Source organism: Lissotriton vulgaris, chromosome 6 (assembly GCF_964263255.1).
Source record: "Lissotriton vulgaris chromosome 6, aLisVul1.2, whole genome shotgun sequence".
In the NCBI taxonomy this organism is placed as follows: domain Eukaryota; kingdom Metazoa; phylum Chordata; class Amphibia; order Caudata; family Salamandridae; genus Lissotriton; species Lissotriton vulgaris.
Window position 1 is genome coordinate 593,565,700 of NC_141694.1, and position 19,377 is coordinate 593,585,076.

Sequence of the window (19,377 nt, forward strand, 5' to 3'; positions counted from 1 at the left end):
ACTCTAGTCCTGTAAATATGCTAGGACGTGATTTGTTGTGCAAAATGAACTGTACCATCTTTTGCACATCAAAGGGTGTCGAAATTCAGACCCCAGATGAAGATGGACTGTACAAGTTGATGTTACTAAGGCCTGACACAGAAATTAAGACACTGATAATACAGGACTTACCTGAAGAGCTCCAACAAAAGGTGATACCCAATGTGTGGGATTTCACTGGGAAAGATGTGGGATTAATGGCAAATGTGGACCCAGTTAAAATAGCCATTAAAACAAACGCTGTTTACCCGAAAACCAGGCAGTATAAAATGAGTGCAGAAGTGAAGGTTGGAGTTGCTATCGAAGTAAAATGGTTGCTAGAGGCAAACATAGTACAGGAAGTAATGAGCAGTCCTTGTAATTCACCCATAATTGGAATTAAAAAGCCTAGTGGAAAATACAGGGTAGTGCAGGACCTGCGAAAGGTAAACCAGATTGTTGTACCTTGCTGTCCTATTGTGCCGAACCCTGCAGTGATCTTGTATCAGATTCCATGGAATGCGGAATGGTTTACCGTTATTGACTTATGTCACGTATTCTTTTCTATCCCATTGCATCCAGAGAGCAAATTTCTTTTCTCATTTGAATTTGACAGTCATGTCTACGTTTGGAATCGTGTCCCCCAGGGGTACACAGAAAGTCCTTCGATTTTCAATCAGATTTTGAAAAGATGCCTTGAATCACTAATTCTGCCAAAGGAATCAGTTTTGGTCCAGTACATAGAAGACCTTCTAGTGGCGTCTGAAAGTCGGAACGGCTGTGTTACTGATACCATTGCCCTATTGAATCATCTAGGCAAGAGAGGACATAAAGTATCACCTGACAAACTGCAGTTCTGTAAAAACTCAGTGAAATATCTGGGGCACCAGATAGAAAAAGGTATCCGGAAAGTCACTATAGAAAGAATTAGAATAATTCGAGACACGGAGTTACCCAGAGCCCAGAAAGAAGTTAGGATGTTTCTAGGAGTTGTAGGGTACTACAGACAGTGGATTGCAGGATTTGCTGCTCTAGCCAAACCATTGATAAAAATGACCAAGAAAGGAGTACAAGATCCAGTTACATGGGATGACGAAAGCATGACAGCCTGGATAAAATTACGAAATTGTCTGTGTTCAGCTCCTGCATTGGGAATGCCTGACTATTCCAAGAACTTTGACCTGTTTTGTGACACACAAGACAATTGTGCACTCTCAGTCCTAACACAAGAACATGGTCTGACCAGACGTCCTGTGGCCTATTTTTCGGCTACTTTAGATCCAGTGGCTGCTGGATTGCCTGGATGCCTGAAAGCAGTAGCTGCAACCTGCACTAGTCTAGAACAAAGTGAAAACATTGTTATGGGACATCCTGTAACTGTATATGTTCTACATTCAGTTGTGATTCTGTTAACTAGAACAAAGACTCAGTATCTCACACCTAGTCGGCTGACTAAGTATGAGAGAATTCTTATAGGTGCAGAAAATGTGATAATTTCCCTATGTAATATACTAAATCCAGCAACCTTGTTACCTAACACCCAAAGTGCAGAAGTTGAGGGTGAAATGGAGCATAATTGCATTGACCTAACTGAGTTTAGCACTAAACCACGTCCTGATATAAAAGAAACAGCCTTACCTGTAGAAGACCTTGTGATGTTTGTGGATGGCTCCTGTTTAAGACATGAGGATGGAGGGCTGAGTGCTGCCTATGCGGTAGTCACTCAAGAAACGACCCTAGAAGCATCTTACTTAAGTGAAATAAAATCTGCCCAAGTAGCTGAATTAATTGCATTGGCAAGAGCTTGTAAACAAGGGAAAAACAAAAGGGAAACCATATACACTGACAGTCAATATGGTTACGGGGTTATGCATGACTTTGGCCAGTTGTGGTTGCAAAGAGAATTCATGACTTCCTCAGGTACCACTATCAGAAATGGAAAAGTGGTACAAAACCTACAGGAAGCAATCCAGTTACCCAAAGAATTGGCGGTGGTCAAATGTGCTGCTCACAAATCTGGCAACGACGATGTGACAGCCGGAAATCGATATGCTGATCAAATTGCCCAATATTGTGCCCGATACAAAATGTCCCTAAAAATCAAATTATGGGGAGGCGGAAGCAGCTGCCAACTTATGGTGTTTGAGAATGTATCTACTTGGAGGGAACTGAAAGAGTTGCAGCAAGCAGCAGAACCAGACGAAAAAGAGATGGGAGACGGATGGATGTCAGCCTAGAGACAGGGATGGTGTTATTGTTTGTGGGAAGGGTATGCCTGTATTACCAGACAGTATGGTTGCTCCAATGGCCCGATTGATACACAGAGATTCACACATAGGAAGAGATGCAATGTGTCGTGTTTTCCAAGAAGTGTGGTACAATTCGAAGTTCAGAAACATTGCAGAGGCACTTTGCCAGAGGTGTTTAATTTGTCAGCAATTTAACCCAGGGAAAAGAACAGTAGTGGACCAAAGTACGATTGGAAAGGCAAAAGGTCCCTTTGTCAGACTGCAGGCTGACTTCATTCAATTACCCATGTGCAAAGGATATAGGTACGTTCTGGTTATAGTCTGCCTGTTTTCAAGATGGGTGGAGGCCTACCCAGCAAAGAAAAATAATGCCATTACAGTAGCCAAACTATTACTAAGGGAACTAATACCTAGGTATGGTTTTCCAGAGACAATTGAAACAGACAGAGGTGGGCATTTTGCCAACGAAATATTAGAAGAACTTTATAAAGCATTCTAGATTACCCCAAAACTGCACTGTGCATACCATCCAGAAGCTTCTGGAGTAGTCGAGCAGGTGAATGGCACTATAAAATCAAGATTGGCAAAAATGTGTAACTCAACAAGATTGAACTGGATAGAAGCTTTGCCCCTTGTCCTGATGGGATTGAGAAGCATTCCAGACCGAAAGACAGGCCTGAGTCCCCATGAAATACTAATGGGAAGAGTGATGCGACAGGCATGGGTACCAGGACACAAACTGCTAAGTATTTCTGATGATTTGGTACTAGAATACTGCAGGCAGCTGGGTGACCAAGTGCGTTCTATCTCTCACCAGATTGGGGAAGACGCCGTCGCCTGGCCAACAACTCCAGCTCATAAACTGAAACCAGGTGATTGGGTTGTGTTAAAGAAACACACCCGGAAGAGTTGCCTCGGACCGAAGTGGGGAAAACCGAGACAAGTGATCCTTGTCACTACAACTGCCGTAAAGTGCGCAGGCGTGCCAAAGTGGATCCATGCCAGTCATACTAAGAGGGTGACCAGAGAAGAAGCGACTGAAGCTGAAGGTGGTGCAGCTGAGGAGTCTCCAGATGAGGGTCCGGAAATAGCTGATATCGAACTACCGAGCACCAGTCAAGACGAATGGTTCCCAGCGGATGATCTGATTCGTGATCCAATAAGAACCAGAAAGTATTCCTACTTAGATAGAGAGTGGGATAGCGAGGACGAGACAGGAATAGACGTTGAAGATCAGGTCAACGAGAACCACATCAGACCTGATCAGGAAATAGGTCAAGTAGGGACAGACCGTTTTATCGACACTCCTCCTAAGACTCCAGAAATCGAAAAGGGACAGATAATAATTAGGGCTGAAGTTCATGCGGAAGAAAATCAAGGGTTCAAAGTGCATGAACAGGAACAGATAGAAGTAGACGAACGTGTTCAGGAGACAGAGTCTGAAACAGTTGAATGTCAAAGACAAATCCAAAATACACCTGAACAAGGCCAGCTTAGAAACCAGGCGGAGAAACTGAAGAAAGACCTGGAACTAGTCAGACAGGAAGGGAAAAAGATTCCGTCGAAATCACAGTGCCACAACCAAACGAGAATAAAAGGGCTCGTGAGGAGAGCCAAACTACAGTAACAGCTAAAAGACTCAAGAAGAAGAGTGAACCTAGGTACATAAAAAGACTGAGACTAAGATTAAAGACAGTAAAGGAGAAATTAGAAGACCGAAAAAGGGCTGCCAGTGAAAGACAGAAAAAGGGAGGCCAGCCAAGCAGACGAAGTACCAGGATAAAAAGACAAAACAAAAATTATCAGAGTCCTGAATGGACTTATCTGGTGTTGGAAGAAATCGATGATCTTGAAGTAAGCGACAAAAGCGACGGAGACTCAATTGCTGATCAGAGTTCCGAAGAAGACCCAAACTGAGAGTGAAACTACGTAAGCCTCTTGTGTAAAGTTACAAAGAGGGGTTGGAAAGCTTATTTCGAGCCAAAATGTCTGATTCAAATGTGAATGGAAGGCCTAGAGGAAATTGTTGTAAAACATGCTGTAAAATATGCTTATGTAGTGTAGCAATAGTACTGATAGTATGGATAGGACTGACAGTCTTAATACCTTTTATGATAAGTAAAGATACTAACCTGTACCCTACTAAACAAGTGACGCCAGATACAGAAGCTGTACAAACCGAAGAAACACCACGAAGTGTAGAAAGACGTGAGAATGCAGTTAGCCTGAAACAAACTGGACCTGACTTAGATGCATCAGATGAGGGAGGACTACATTATCACAGAATCAAAAACAGAACGCATTTAAATGTATTTGCAAATCTTTTAGTACACTATGTAGAAGCCATGGAAACAGAAGATTGCTATGTCTGCATGAAGCTACCTACTTCTGTAGCTGAAGGTGTGACCTATCACCATTTACCCCTAACCTATGGAATTTCCTGTAGTATATTAGCAAGCTTATTTTACAGAAGCACCTTACAGTACTACTATTCAAATACTGACGTAATTTTTTCTGAACTTCCTATTCGGGGAAACCTGAACCTTGTAAATAGTGAAGTGACTCATTATATGGGAGAATATTTTCTGACTATAGGCGACATAGATTTAAATGAAGCACGCAGAGATAACTTGACCTGTTCATTACATGAACAAGAGAAAATGTTTTTGAAAATGGCAGAAAAGAGAAGGGAGAGGTTCCAGAAAAAGGCAAATGATAAGAGACAGAAAACTCCTAAATGGGCTGAAAACATGGAAAGCACCTCAAATGGTGAAGCTAATCCTGCACTTTTGCTGGACTTCGAACGGAAAGGGAAACTCTGTCTTCATAGAGAAAAGACTAGTTATTATAACAATGTATTCATCGGTTCCAGTGAATGCGAACACAATTACAAGGTAATTGGAGGATGGGGTTTCAAAAATGGGTCAGAACCTGTGTTTCCTGGAATTTATTATATATGTGGAAACAAGGCTTATTTCAAATTGCCGGATCACTGGTATGGAAGCTGCTATTTTGGCATTGTCTTCCCAAAAATATACCATGTGAACACCGCCGCTGGAAGCAATGAAAATACTAATGGTTTAGTAGTACGTAATAGACGAGAAAGTGTAGGAGAAATTATAGGTGATATATTTAGTGCACTGATACCTGGAGTGGGAGTGGTTCTGAATACTCACCGCATTTGCAAATTGTCTACAGTAGTGGATCGGTTATCAACTGACACTGCTGCTGGATTCCTGCTGGTCAATACTGAAATGGTTGCAATCAGATCAATGGTTTTACAAAATCGCCTTGCTCTTGATACCTTATTGGCAAAAGAGGGCGGAGTCTGTAGAATGTTGAAAGCGCAACATTGTTGCACTTACATATTTCTTAATCTCAACGCTTTTGTCTGGAATGTAAGAAACATTACTAATCTGGAAAAGGAACTCAAACCACTGGAGGTTGATAGTGCCTGGAAGAGACTAACTGATGGTCTCTCCTCTGTAGGTAGTTGGTTTTCTAACATAGGTAGAAGTCTTGTGGGAAAAATACTGATGCCAATCGCTGGAATAAGTTTGATTGTGCCAATTATAATAATTTGCTGCAGATGTCAAAAATGCAGAAAGAAATATACAGTGAATAAGAGAGGAGTAAAACGGAATATAGAGGAACTGGAATTAGAAGAGTAGAGAAACCAGAATTACAAGAAGGCCAAACATTCCCATCCTAATAAGGATGCAGAAAAGAGGCTCAACAACAAATTTGTAGAGATTGAGATGAATGAGATTTGAAAGAAGTTGGCATCTGTTTCCATTAATGGTGATGATAGTAAATATCATCGAAGAGGGGATTGATGGAGCAAGGATTCGCACGTAAAGCGACTTGCTCACATTCAAGTACCTCGTTTAATTTCAATGTCATTTAATCAACATGTTTTGTCATTAATAATGCACTTTCACACAACACGCGGGTGTCCCAGAGATGCTTGCCTATGTGTCTATTAATCTTAATGAAGCTTGCATACTACAGAATCGCTGCTTTGCAGAAATCTAGTCTGCACATGCGTCGGTCATACCCATGTGATGTGACGCACTCGTAGTTCTGGAGGGATTTTTCGCACATGCGCATTACTGCTAAAATGGCCGCTTTGTCTTTAACATGCTCTCCGCTTGCTACTGCTGCTTTTGCTCAACTGTCTATTTCTGCGTAACCTCTAATGCTATAGATATTATAAAGTAAGGGGTGCAGTGTAGCTAATCATGGTATACAGTGTATTCATTTTTTCTGTGTTTCTAATTTGTTTTCGCTTACTTTTCATGTACCGCGTATCTGTGGGCCTGGGAGTGGGGAGCCTCTCCATCTTAGAAGTCTGACAGGGTCTCACCACGTGACATGAGAAACGAAGTCTTGCAACAGTGGACCTCAGCCAGCTGGCTGCCGAAGCTGAGATGCTCCTGGGAACCTGCTCTTTGGCCTGGGAGAAGACTTCGACTTGTACCTGAATTGTATCAGTTTGTGTGATAATGTTTGTGTGCTCCATTGTTTTCTTTACACGTATGCCATGGGAGCTGGAATGTAAGGGGTGGGTACGAAAATTAAATATTCATTGTGGGAACACTAAATTTTAGGTGGTGACAGTGACCTAACCACCTCTCTTGTCCAATCCGAAGTTGGGGATCCTGTCTTTGCAACATTTATGGGTGGTCCATAGACCCGAAAACAGTATAACTAGCCTAGTTCTAGATAGAGAAATTGTCCGACTTGTCCGAGTAGCTGACCTGTCACCGACCCTACGAACTCTATAGGTGATTGATACAGAGAGCTGCGGAGCACTCTGTCCGTAATTTCCACAAACTCCAAGGGGTGGAATAGTCTTAAGTGCTGGCGAAGCACTTTGTTGGGAGATTCGAGAACCCAATCGGGGTTATTGGCAGATTACGTGCAGAGAGGGAGTAGCGCAGGCGTTGCATCCGAAGCTGCAGGTGTTGGTCGTGCCCTTTGGTGAGCCCAGTCCTGATCCAAATCCTGAGGGGTATCCTGTACTGACTGTCCATGAGCTGTACCTGCTCGCCTACTGGCATCCTAAAGTCCTTGAGGGACCTTGTCCTCGTTTTTTCCCAAACTGACCCGTGGCCAGGGTTAGTCCTCATTCCCGTCCTAGGTAAATATAATTGTGGGTGTCCGTCTATCTATACTCTTTCCTCTCCTTCTTTAATAAAGCATTCTTGCCCGTATTATTTCCTCTGTCTTCTCCAAAGATTTACATGCTATTGTTTTATTAGTTATGTTCCATTTTTCCCCTTACCTGTAGGACACTATTAAAACTGTTCATGTACTTAGTGTGATCTATCTTACACACAGTTTTGAACCTATGCTCAAATCAGTAGTTAGAATAGAGTCTGGTTTAAGTCACATGTAGTAATTCTAGCACTCCACTGAATAGTATGAGTATCTAGTTTTACCTGCCTTAGTATAAGTCTGAAGACTGAATAGCATATTCCCTGTTTCCCTTACCTTGTAGTTGTTCACTCGCACTCCATGGTGCTTGCTCTCATCCATAGTTACATTATAGTTATAATTTTAATTATTGATATTCTAATCTGTATCAACTTTATTCTCATGGCATACGAACTCTAAAAATTCTTTATATAAAGTCTTGAAAACCCTTCAGGTGTCTGTGGTTATTACAATCATTCATTTTTATGCAAATGTATGAGGTATTATTGGTTAGACTTATCTCCTACCCCTGCTAGCTCCTGATCTATCAGAAATATAGGTACCTGTGACAAGGATTGGTAAATCAGGTACACTGGAAATAGTAGTATGGAAAACACTTGAATTACTGATAGTAATGTGTAAACTCGCCCGATTCACAAAAATACAGTCATAAACACTTCATGGGCCCAAGTGCGTGTAATCTGGTGAAATAAAGAGTCGGGCGACCTGCGCGCTCTATCACAGATTCGTCAAACATTATCAGTTTATTAAAGAAACAAAAAAAGCCTTTGCTCCGGAAAATCAGACAAAGGCTAAAGTGACATTATAGTTTTATGTGGGTCACAACGTTAACCTTATGAACTAGAACAGAACACAGAAATTAACAAATTATAGTTAGCACAGCTAACTACAACTCGTGCCCCCGCCATGCATTGCTTATGACCTCACATATTACATCACTCCATGATATCATTGAAATTCAATATACAGAATTGAATTATCATTTAACATACATTAATATTGGTGAGTCCCCATCATACTTTTGAAGAGCACAGTGCTATTGTCATTGTAGTGCAACAGCATAGGCATGCCATCTCAAAATACAGAGCATATCAAATCTAGCGAGCAATCACGTGCACATGATGTACTAATATGTCTAGAAAGTGTGCTCAGACAATACACTGCTGCTCACACACAGAAGGACCTAGGGTTGCCAAGTGAGGTCATCGAACAACCCATTCAACAAGACAAATTGCCCTCCCTCCCCAGTCACCTTGTGCTGTCTTCCCCCCTCTCCCAAAGTAAGTCAGTGGATCGGGACTTGGGCATGCCAAGCCCCCTTCCCCCCCATGTATTCCGTGTCAGGTGTCCTCCTAAGCAGTGCAAACAGTGGGAGTGATAGTTAGGGCCGAAAGTCATCCATCCGGCCCCTCACAAAGGGCTTTGTCCCCAGTAGGCTTCCTAGCCAGCGCTGTCCCCATCACTCTTGTCCTCGCCCCCCTGGAGATCAGCTAAAATTGTGTTACAGGCTCATACTAACTCTATGCGCCTCTTGCCCTGGCGCACCTCTCACAGCACTACCACTCCCTCCCAGGCAGCCCAGCATAGCACTTCTATGACATCATTGATGACATCCCTGACTACATCATTCAATGAGTGTGTTAGCTTGTTTTATAGTTTACATAGTGGTGTGTAACGACCATATTACTTTTCTACCTAATTTTGTACAGCTTGTTTCCAGCTAACGGATGTGTTTACAAAATGCTGTGCTCTGAATGAATCATACTTGTGTATAGGTATTGAACACGTTATTAATCTTTACATTGAAGAGCAACTCTGTGTGCAGATGACAGTTGATCACTTGTGTCCAGTGAGTTCCACACACATTTTTTGGTTAGTCAGAAAAAGTTTTCAACAGGGCAAAAATTACACATAGTAGATACTAAGTATTGTAAGTTGCCTTGAGTTATTAGACAGCATTGTCTCAACTTGACAATCTCTACATAACATAACCGACTGTGTGCACCAGGTACGAACCAATGTACATGTCCTTCTTTTGCTTCAGAAGATGGACTATCTGTAAAGTTTTCACCTCTGTATGAAGGCTGCAGTAGTATGATCGTTAGCACCTTTAGACCTCGGTTATTTTAAGCGAATAGTGTATTTTTCGTCAAGGGTTGCATAGTGTCTCCACTGTTCTTAGTAGATACTTTTTTAATACTCTGTGGTGTATTTCTTACAAGAGTTTCACTGTCTTCAAAAAGTCTGTAACAGAGTAAATTCTCTCCATAGAGTAATCACTGTTTACAGTACCCACTTTTTTACTCATAGCAACTTCTTTCTCAATGTAGGTTCAGGGACTGTGAGGGGTTTGATACAGATAAAAGCTGTCCCTAGGAGGGCATTATTTTTGGAACAGATACTGAATATCTTGAGGAACTTAGCTTTCTCTGAACAGCGGTATACATATTGAACACTGTGTGCAATATATTTGTGGTTGATTGTTAATGTGGACAAGGCTACCTGTGAAGTGCATGGTATAGGGTCGATGTTGCAGTTAACACATGCTTGCTACACCTAAGGAAGTAGTATCTGTGATGGCATTAATGATGTGTTATATTATTCTGAGCTATTTTTTAAGTTCTTTCAGGTATCTAATGCCATACTAGTTTATTGAGTAAAGTGTACAAAAGAAGCTTGGATGATGTCATCACCAGTCATCAGTGTTGCCATCAGTGAGGTCATCAATGATGTTATTTGAAATGCCATTATTGATGTCCTAAATGTCACTTAAAATGTCATGAGTGATGTAATATGTGAGGTCATTAGCTGTGCATGGCGGGGGTGCAAGTTATTGTTAGCTCAGAAATCTATAAATGGTGAATAAATAGCTTTGCCTTCAAAATTTTCTGCACATTTTATCAGCCTTGCATTTGTTACATTGAATGCTAACCTCTGGTTTTGTCTATAGTTTATATGGTGCAGCCCTAGCTACTTGGCAAGCTGAGTGCTTCACAAGTAACCACAGCAGAAATAATATTGTAGGATATGTGGAATTTGTGAAAAACAGCATATCCATCTTTATAATAGATTGTCAAGTGTGGGGGTTTGACGTTGTTGTAAGGTTCAAAAGGGTCTGCACACAAGTCTACATTTTAGTTACACATTTAAACTTAACATCTTTTTTCTAAAAAGTTACTTTTCGCATGCCTTGCACTTACACAATAACATAATTAGAAATTACTCTGAATGCAGCATTTTCCTCAGTAAGCATTTTATCATGTCGTTCATACACTCTGTCCAAGGCTAAGTTACACTGAATAGGATGCCCTGGATTTGGTTGTCTGGTTGGAGACCGCTCTGAGTCTCAAGACAAACAATCCCATCAGCGCGGAACCTTTGATACAGTGTGCTTGGAACAGTACTTTTGTTGTTCGCCAGATCGGCTTCCTGATACATCATGCATAGGTATGGGGGGCTGGATTGTCTGGCAAAGGGTACTCTCACTGTGCTGTCAATAGTGTAGGTAGTATTAGATAAGAATATAAATATAATCAATCACACTACAATCACACTGCAATCTTATAATGGTTGAACTGTTTATCCTCTTCACTATTCTTGTAATGCTGGTTACAATGCTTTGTTTCATCCTATTAATAATTGCAGCTGACTCTTTTGACATAATAATACAATTGCTTCAGTAAATGGTTGAAAAGGCAATTTGTATCTTTCTTGTGTCTCCCTTGAGCATGTCTGAGTAACAAAAAAAGTATTTAAGCAACGAAAATAATGAGGCTCTTTTAAGTTTGTTAAAGGCTGATGCTTTAAACAAAGCGCGTTCCTTTGGCAAGCGCCATTTCTAAATAAATGGGTCTCGGAGTGCGGCTTTCTCTGTATTGAGGAGAAAACTTGAGTGATGTTAATAAAGGGCGTGGTGGTATCGCCCTTATAGCTTGCACCATCGACAGTTTGGCTGCTCACCTCCAAACCACAAACCCAGGAGAGAAAATATATATATTGGATCCTTACCAGCCCTGAAAATGGGACTGGATATGGAGAAACGAATGCTGATGGTTGTGGAATACTCACAATTAGCACATGATTCAATGAAACAGCAAGTATTAGCACCGCCCACTGAAGGGATTAAAGAAACACTGCCGGTTGGACCACATATCCCAGAATGCAACTATAAAAGTTATCCATTGGAAGAGAAAAATGTAAATCAGGACATCAGGCTGGGAACACCAGCAATGTTCAAGAGTGCAGGCGTACCTTTAAAATAGGTTTTTGGAAACCGAAACGCTTCAGGACTGCCGTGCTGTTCCATCAACCAATAAATAAAGATTCGTAAACAGCAATGTTACGAGTGCGGCTCAACTTCTTCCCGTCAGGGAGAATATGTTAATATGCCATCGGCTTGGTTCTGCCGAAGAGAGCGACACACCACGAACAAGAGCGCCATCATTGCCCACCTGGAACCAACCTGTGTAGTCCATGAAAACGTAACAGGGTAATCGGTTGCCGCCGAAGACTATCTCCAGTATCGGATCCTTAACAGCCCTGAAAATGGGACTGGATACGGAGTAAGGAATACTGACGGTTGTGGAATACTCAGAATAGCACAGGATTCAATGAAACAGCAAGTAAAAGCTCCGCCAACTGGAGGTATTAAAGACACACTGCTGGTTGGACCATATGTCCCAGAATGCAACTATAAAAGTTATACATTGGAGGAGAACATTTTAAATCAGGACATCAGGCTGTGGACACCAGCAATGTGTAAGAGTGCAGACTTACCTTTGAAAAAGGTCTTTGGAGACCGAAACGCGTCAGGACTGCCATGCTGTTTCATCATCCAATAAATAAAGATTCTTAAACAGCAACGTTAAGAGTGTGGCTCAACTTCTTCCCGTCAGGGAAAGAGGGAGTGTGAGTGTGTCTGTGTATATTCATATTGAAGCATTGTCCAGTGCTATAAATTGGTTTCTTTCAAACAAAAATACATTAAAAATACACTTGCCTTGTAATATAAAGTGAAGTCCCATCACTGCGTACAATGGTGGCGTGAGAGGAGAGGTCTCCCTGTCCAGACAGATCAACGACTCCTGTTCCTTTCCTACAAGAAAAGGAAATAAGTTAATAGATGAGGATAACTGAGCACCAGAAAAGCGCCCTTTGTAGGTTTATAGCTTGTCTCACTTCATGGATAGTCTTACAATTATAAGAATAACAATGAGAAGCATTTATTACAGGACTACTCAGTGGCACAGTGGTGATGGACAACAACGACGGACCAAATTTGAATTTCATTCCTAACACCATTTTGTCAAGAATAGAAACCCCTGTTCCCTTAAATGGGACTTTTTCTCCTGCACTTTTTTAATTGACATTTTCCGCTTGTTGACATTTTTTAGGCAAGCTTATGTAAGATGACGCTACATAAGCTAAAGCGGTTAGCCTAATACAAGTGCAGAGGCAAATATCTTCAAGAGAAGAAGGCCATTTTGAGACTTTCATTGGGGTTTACTCTTGACTTGCAAATGTCATTTGCAGACAAAGCTAGATGTCATGTTGCACCATTCGAATGTGCGTACTCAGCATTTCACTAGTATTTCAGCATGTACAAAGGGAGTATTTTATAATGGTGCAGTTATGTGGATATCTAGGGTTTCTGTTCTACGGATGCAGAAGCAACACAAAATACCAGATTCCATTCATGTTGGAAGGCATCACTGGTACACTAACCCATAACACTGAACTGCATCATAGAAACATCAATGTAACACACTTCATCCTAAAGACAGTACCCCAACACAATGCACTTAATCCATTGCACTATATTTGAGGAACGCTAGGCCACCTAGGGCTACTAACCCCACCATAGTGCACAGCATTCGAATAAACTAAGCCATTACACTGCATTGTAATAGCACTAACGGCCATAGTGCACTGCTACTATGGCACACTAAACCACAGGCCTGCTTCTAGACACGTTAAGCTAATACTCTGGACTGAGTATGTAAGGTCTCTGACAGACCAAGCAGTGCCTCAAGTTTACCCGTGTCCAGCCTTGTTTGCCATATATTCTTTCCTACTACTCTCTCTGGGCACTACAGACCTCATCAAACATTTCACATGCAAGAAAGCAACATCTAATAGAAAAAGTGGAGGATCCTGAAACTCTAGCCAACTGGATACCTATCTTGAATCAATACAATAATATAACTCTCAAAAGGTGAGTCACAAAACAATCAAAATAAAATGTGGAACAATACAAGCTGCACCACTAGGACCATTTGTGTGTTGCAGTGCACACGTATGAGAGGCATGCACTAAATAATGACTTACATAGCAACAGTTCTCTTCATCTCACTCGATGAGACTAACTAAGCTGCATGGAACCTCCTGGAACTAGCTATAGCATGTACGACAGACTAGTCCATGGCTTCATATTTAAAGTCTAAAAAAGTAGACTAGAATTTTACAGTTGCTAATATGTGGGCTTACCTTTCTCAATTACTAAATTGACGGTTTTATATGCCTTATAAATAGCAGTTCGACATTGGGTTGCAGTAAGAATTGAATGAGTTGATATCACTACAAATATCATGCCTCTTCAACAGCAATAATGGATGCCATCAAGAGCCATAGAGGATAGTGCTTCTACTTTCAAGCTCCTTATGCTCTAGGATTGATGAACGATTATTTACATTTTGTTAATGATGGTAACCTAATGTTATATTGGCTGTAGAAGCTCTGAGGCTCTATTTTTCGAAATTATATTGTCATTTAATTAATTTTCAATTGGCCGTTTAACATTTTTGAGCCACGCAAATAGTATGTTTTGGTTATCGCAATAATGGACGCCATAATGAGCCACGGTCGTGTTAAGTGATAATGTGCTATGATGCAAGATTTTATATCAATGGATGTTGTAATGTGCTTTAGTTGAAGTGGGCTTTACGCTATAGTGTTTGTAAATGGTCAGCTTGTATTTTGGGGGGTTGGTTTCAAATGAGTAAGGAACTACATAATTAGGGTATTGTTGGTTTGGTTTCATACCATGCAGCTATTTTGCTGGACCCTGGATGGATTGACAGCCACTTATAACTGGTGTTGAGTTTCTATGCAATCTCTCCAGAATGGGACCTCGGATTCCTTCGATCTCTGTGCCGAAGGCCTTTGGCATCAACTTAGCAATCTGGTTTGGAGGCGATCTAGAAGTCGCTTTTAGCTTTGAAGAGGGAAATTCGGAACCCCTCATGTGAGTGGTGGTGGGGGGGGGGGGCAGAGAGTGACACTGTTCGACGTCCCTTCTCTGGTGCTACCTTACCTCCAAAGCCTTCAATTGATACCAAACGGAGTACTTGGGTGGTGCTGGTGGACAAGAGGCCTTCTTTCTGCTCTGCTGGATGACAGACTCCTGTGGAAGCAGTACTCTTCTTCAATAAAGGGATGATTAAGTAAGCAAGGCTTCAGCCACTGAGCTTACACTAGAGTGGTACTCACATCCATAGGAGATTCTTGGTGCAGGGACCTACTTCTATTAACGTCGAGGGTGTACCGTCCAGTTCAGGTCTTCTCCCTCAGACGCCTGAGGACAATGTCTTGGGACTAGGCATCAGTTGGGCCGCTGAGATCCCAGAAGTACCCTCCTCAATGTCTAGTGTGTCCTGTTCTCTGAAGATATTGGGCATCTCGGAGAACTGCTGCTACATTTTTGAGTGAGCTCAATGCCTTTCCCTTCAGTACCTCAGGGTCTTTTTATACTAAAGGGAGAGATAGAATTAGAAGGAGGTTTCATTATGTTCAGGGGCGCAACTAGACAAGAACCTTCGGGGGCGCTGACACACCAAGAAATTGGGGCAGCATTAATACTTGAAACGATTGGGGGCAGACTTATCCTCAGAGCCAATATAATTGACTCAGGGTCTGATTCACAAAGGTAAACATACACGTTTTTGCAAGTTTATGCTTTTTCAGTATTTGCAAAACTGCATTTGACAGCCTATCTTCTTACACATAGAGTTCTGCACCCCTACTGGGCAGTTTTCACACTTGTAACCTTACTATTAAAATGACGTTTTTTTAATACTAAAAAGGTGCAAACGTACACAAACGTGTACGTTTACCTTTGTGAATCGGCCCAAACTGAATATTTTAAACATATTGGACAATCCCAATGCTATCATAACAAACATGATTTTGAGGATTTCGCAACATTTATAGATTACATACACAGAACTTTAAACAAGGGGTTGAGAGAAATTAAGTAGCATGCAGTTTGAACAGATTTCAGTACAAAGCACATTAAACAAGTTTTCATCAAGTTATTTAAAAATGTTGGCTATTTTTGACAATTCCGTCATGGCACGATAACATGTTCATTAAGTATTTACTACTGCATACTTCCTCGAAGTGGCTTAAAAGCATGACATACTGTGACAGCGTTAGTGAAGACTATGCCCTTCTTCAACCGCTTCTGTCTCGACCCAGGAATATTTGGCAGCCTCTCCGCGAATATCTTCAGACCCTTGAACATGACTCTACTGATTAGTAATGAAATCCCATATTTTCCCCATAACTACTGACTTATCGACCTACATTCCACTCAAACACATTTTGATTCTACAGAACACCGTTATACTTGTGCATTGTGATGACATGTGATATTGCTACTATGTGCTTATGACATGCTCGGTGATGTGATTTGACAGCTTGCTATTGTTGTCCGTTTGCTATAATTGAAACTAATAAAGACAATTTTAAAAAAAGTATTTACTACTGCATGTCCATAAAGGTGCTTTTGCCCAACTGTTGGCCAAAGGTGTGTTTATAGTCCCTGGTACTCCCAAAGTCCACCTTGCCCCATCAAATCCGTCCTCAACCTCGCAGCTAGACAAACTACAAACTGTAAACGCTTTGACTGCATCTCCCCTGCCCTCCAGACCCTCAAATGGCTCCCCATCAAAGGCAGATCCTCCTATAAAATTGCATGTATTACTCACAAAGCCCTCTATCAGAACACTCCAACCTACCTCACAACTAAACTAAAAAAAGCAGGCTGTGCCCAAACGCTGAGAAGCACCAACACTCTTCTCATACCCCCCCTTCTAAAAAAAATAAAACGCCTCAAAATCCTGATCCTTCTCTGGCAAGGCCCCAACCATCTGGAACGCCCTCCCCAAAGACATTCGATGCAACCCCTCCTATGACAGCTTCAAAAGTAACCTTAAAATTCACCTTCTCTCCACATTTTGGGGCAATTAAACCCGTTCTCCTCTTTGAATACACCCCTCCTTCTTTAGACAGCCCCGCATACCCCTCTCACCCCACTCCTGACACCCTTCACCCTTCACCCCTCGCCCCACCATACCCTCCCTCTCCATACTATGTCCACAAAGTCCTCCTTGGCATACAGTAAAAATACTATGTACAACTTTTCTGGTTCTTTCAGTTGGTTTCCTGTTTATCTTATATGCACTCTGCTCAATATGTTATCTTAATTATTCCTTTTATTTATGTATGAACATTTGTTTAATTTGTTTCTTCTACAGCTATTTTGGTTTTCTTGTTTATTACCATTGTTGATGTAAAGCGCTCTGATACCCCCGGGTGAAGCTAGCGCTATATTTATTATTTATTTATTTAAAACATTTGTAGAGCGCGGCTGTCACCTGGCAGGTATCCTGGCGCTAAGAAGCTTACTCCTAATTTACAGGCAAAGGGAGTGATTGCATCCCAACTAATGGTCGAAAAAAGGAAAGTTTTAAGAGATTTTCTGAACAAGGCGTCATTTTCCACTTGTCTTAAAGAAAGTGGGAGCTGTTCCAGGCTTTTGGTCCCAGTACAGAAAAGAATCGCCCCCTCTGGTCTGTATTCTGAAATTGGGGATTCACAATAAATTATTATTAGCTAATATTATTTGCTTTACATGCTTTTTTGAGGCTGCACTCATGCACAGGTCTAAATAAACTTAACTTAGTGGCTTAACAAACCTCGTTGGGGTGTCCGACTGGCAAGTGACAGGTTTGATTCCCGATTCATCATTTATTCCTCTTGAAATAGGCTGAATACCACTCAATTGACAATATTGTAACATGTTAATTCCCATGCCATGAATCTGCATTATCGTAACAATAACCTAGTTGTTGTTAGCACCCAACATTGTACAGTTCTCAAATGCAATGCATGATTGAGTTTCATCCATGGAGAAAGTTGTTGAGGTTATTAATCGTTACATACATAGTCAACGAAAGTGCTAGGCATTATTTGTTTAACTGCTTGTTATCTGATTGCTCCTTTTTTACGCTCTCCAGCACAATGTTTTGTCTTTTTTATTTTTTTTTAATCCTCATTTCACCATTTGCAAACACAAATGAACACTAACAGCCCTAGTTGTGTCCTGGGCGCCTCGGGCTGAAGATGTTGCTTAAGCCTTAGGCCGGCCCGGCCTGCCCATTTTATCCAGGGCATGGTGTAATCATAGGACCCCGAGGATTTAGACCAACCTAATTTCTTTTACCCACTCCAACAAGGGATCCCACACCATACTATTTACATTTTGTGTAATGCCAGCTTCAAGGCGTGCCATTCTCAATACAGCTCTAAGCCAATTCTCGTACAGGGGGGGGGGGGGGGGGGGCTCGGGTCTTTCCAGATCTTACAAATCTCCCTGCGGGCAACAAGAACAAGGTTAAAAAATAAAGCCACCTGTGTTTCCCCAAACCTACAAACAAAATCCGTGTCTAACCCCAAAAAAATTCTAACTGTGTTCAACTTAAGTTTAACCTTATAAATGCCCTCCAAAGCTCTCTCTACATTGGCCCAGAAAAGATCTAAACTGGGACATTCATAAAACATATGGATGTTGTCAACCTCCAGTAATCCACATCTAGGGCAACAGCATGGTGAAGAGGCAAACTTAGATATCTTTTTGGGGGTGTAATATAACCTGTTTAAGACAAAGGAATGTTTTTTCTTAAGAGAAGCAGTCCTAACAAATCTGTAAAGATAGTGGAGAGATGTTTCGTATAGTGTGCTTGAAGCAGCCTCTAAGGGAGATGAATTCCAAACAGTATGCAATGGTGGTATATGCCCTTCCTCAACCTCAAGCATGCTTCTATACCAATAACCCGCTTCTTTTTTCTTATACCCAGGTGTTAAAAGGGCAGATTCAATGTCCAAATTGCCACAGATGTTAGGCTTCTCTACAGAAAACCAAGAACAAAGTTGTATATATTTGAATCTGGAGAAAGAATCTCCAATATTTAACCTCAGCACCTCCCAAGGAAGGACCCCTTCCGATGTTACCAGGTCAGACCACACTGTTATGCCAGCCCTTTTGATAGGAATGGAGAGACTATCTTTAAGGCATATTGGTAGACCCGGGGAATCCCAGATTGGAGCTAGGTCGGAATAATATTTTATGCCCCATCTTGACTTAACTCTGGTCCAAACTAATAAGGGCAATTTCAAAACATTTAGACGTAACTTTTTATAGAACTTTGGTGCTCCAAACTTGTACAAGAAACCGGGCCCTCCCCCTTCCTGACGAGCCATAATCCCCAAGATTTTTCCCCAGTTGGATTCATCATGGTTAGAGAGGAGACTACGGATGTTCTTTAGTTGGAAAGCTAGGGCGTACCCCAGGACATCTGGAAGAGCTAAACCTCCCTTTAACCGTCTTCTTTTCAGTTTCTTCCACACTAGCCTAGAGTTCTTATTAGTCCAGATAAAACTTCCAATTTTTCCCTGAATTCTACCGAGCATTCTTTCAGGGAAAGCCACGGGAATCATATTAAAAAGGTATGTAATCTTGGGCAGTATCACCATTTTAACCAAGTTGACTCGGCTGTATATCGTTAAGGGGAGGTTCTGCCATCTCAGAAATAGCTGATCAATGTCCTTG

General features: G+C 41.5%; 1 protein-coding gene across 1 annotated transcript in view; it reads right to left on the minus strand.

Moving 5' to 3' along the window:
• Window positions 1-19,377, minus strand: part of RARS2 (arginyl-tRNA synthetase 2, mitochondrial) — a 273,941-nt gene that overhangs the window by 124,339 nt on the left and 130,225 nt on the right. The window contains exon 11 of the mRNA XM_086926598.1: window positions 12,487-12,582. Coding sequence (XP_086782724.1) covers window positions 12,487-12,582 — 96 coding nt within the window. The remainder of the gene's footprint in view (window positions 1-12,486; window positions 12,583-19,377) is intronic.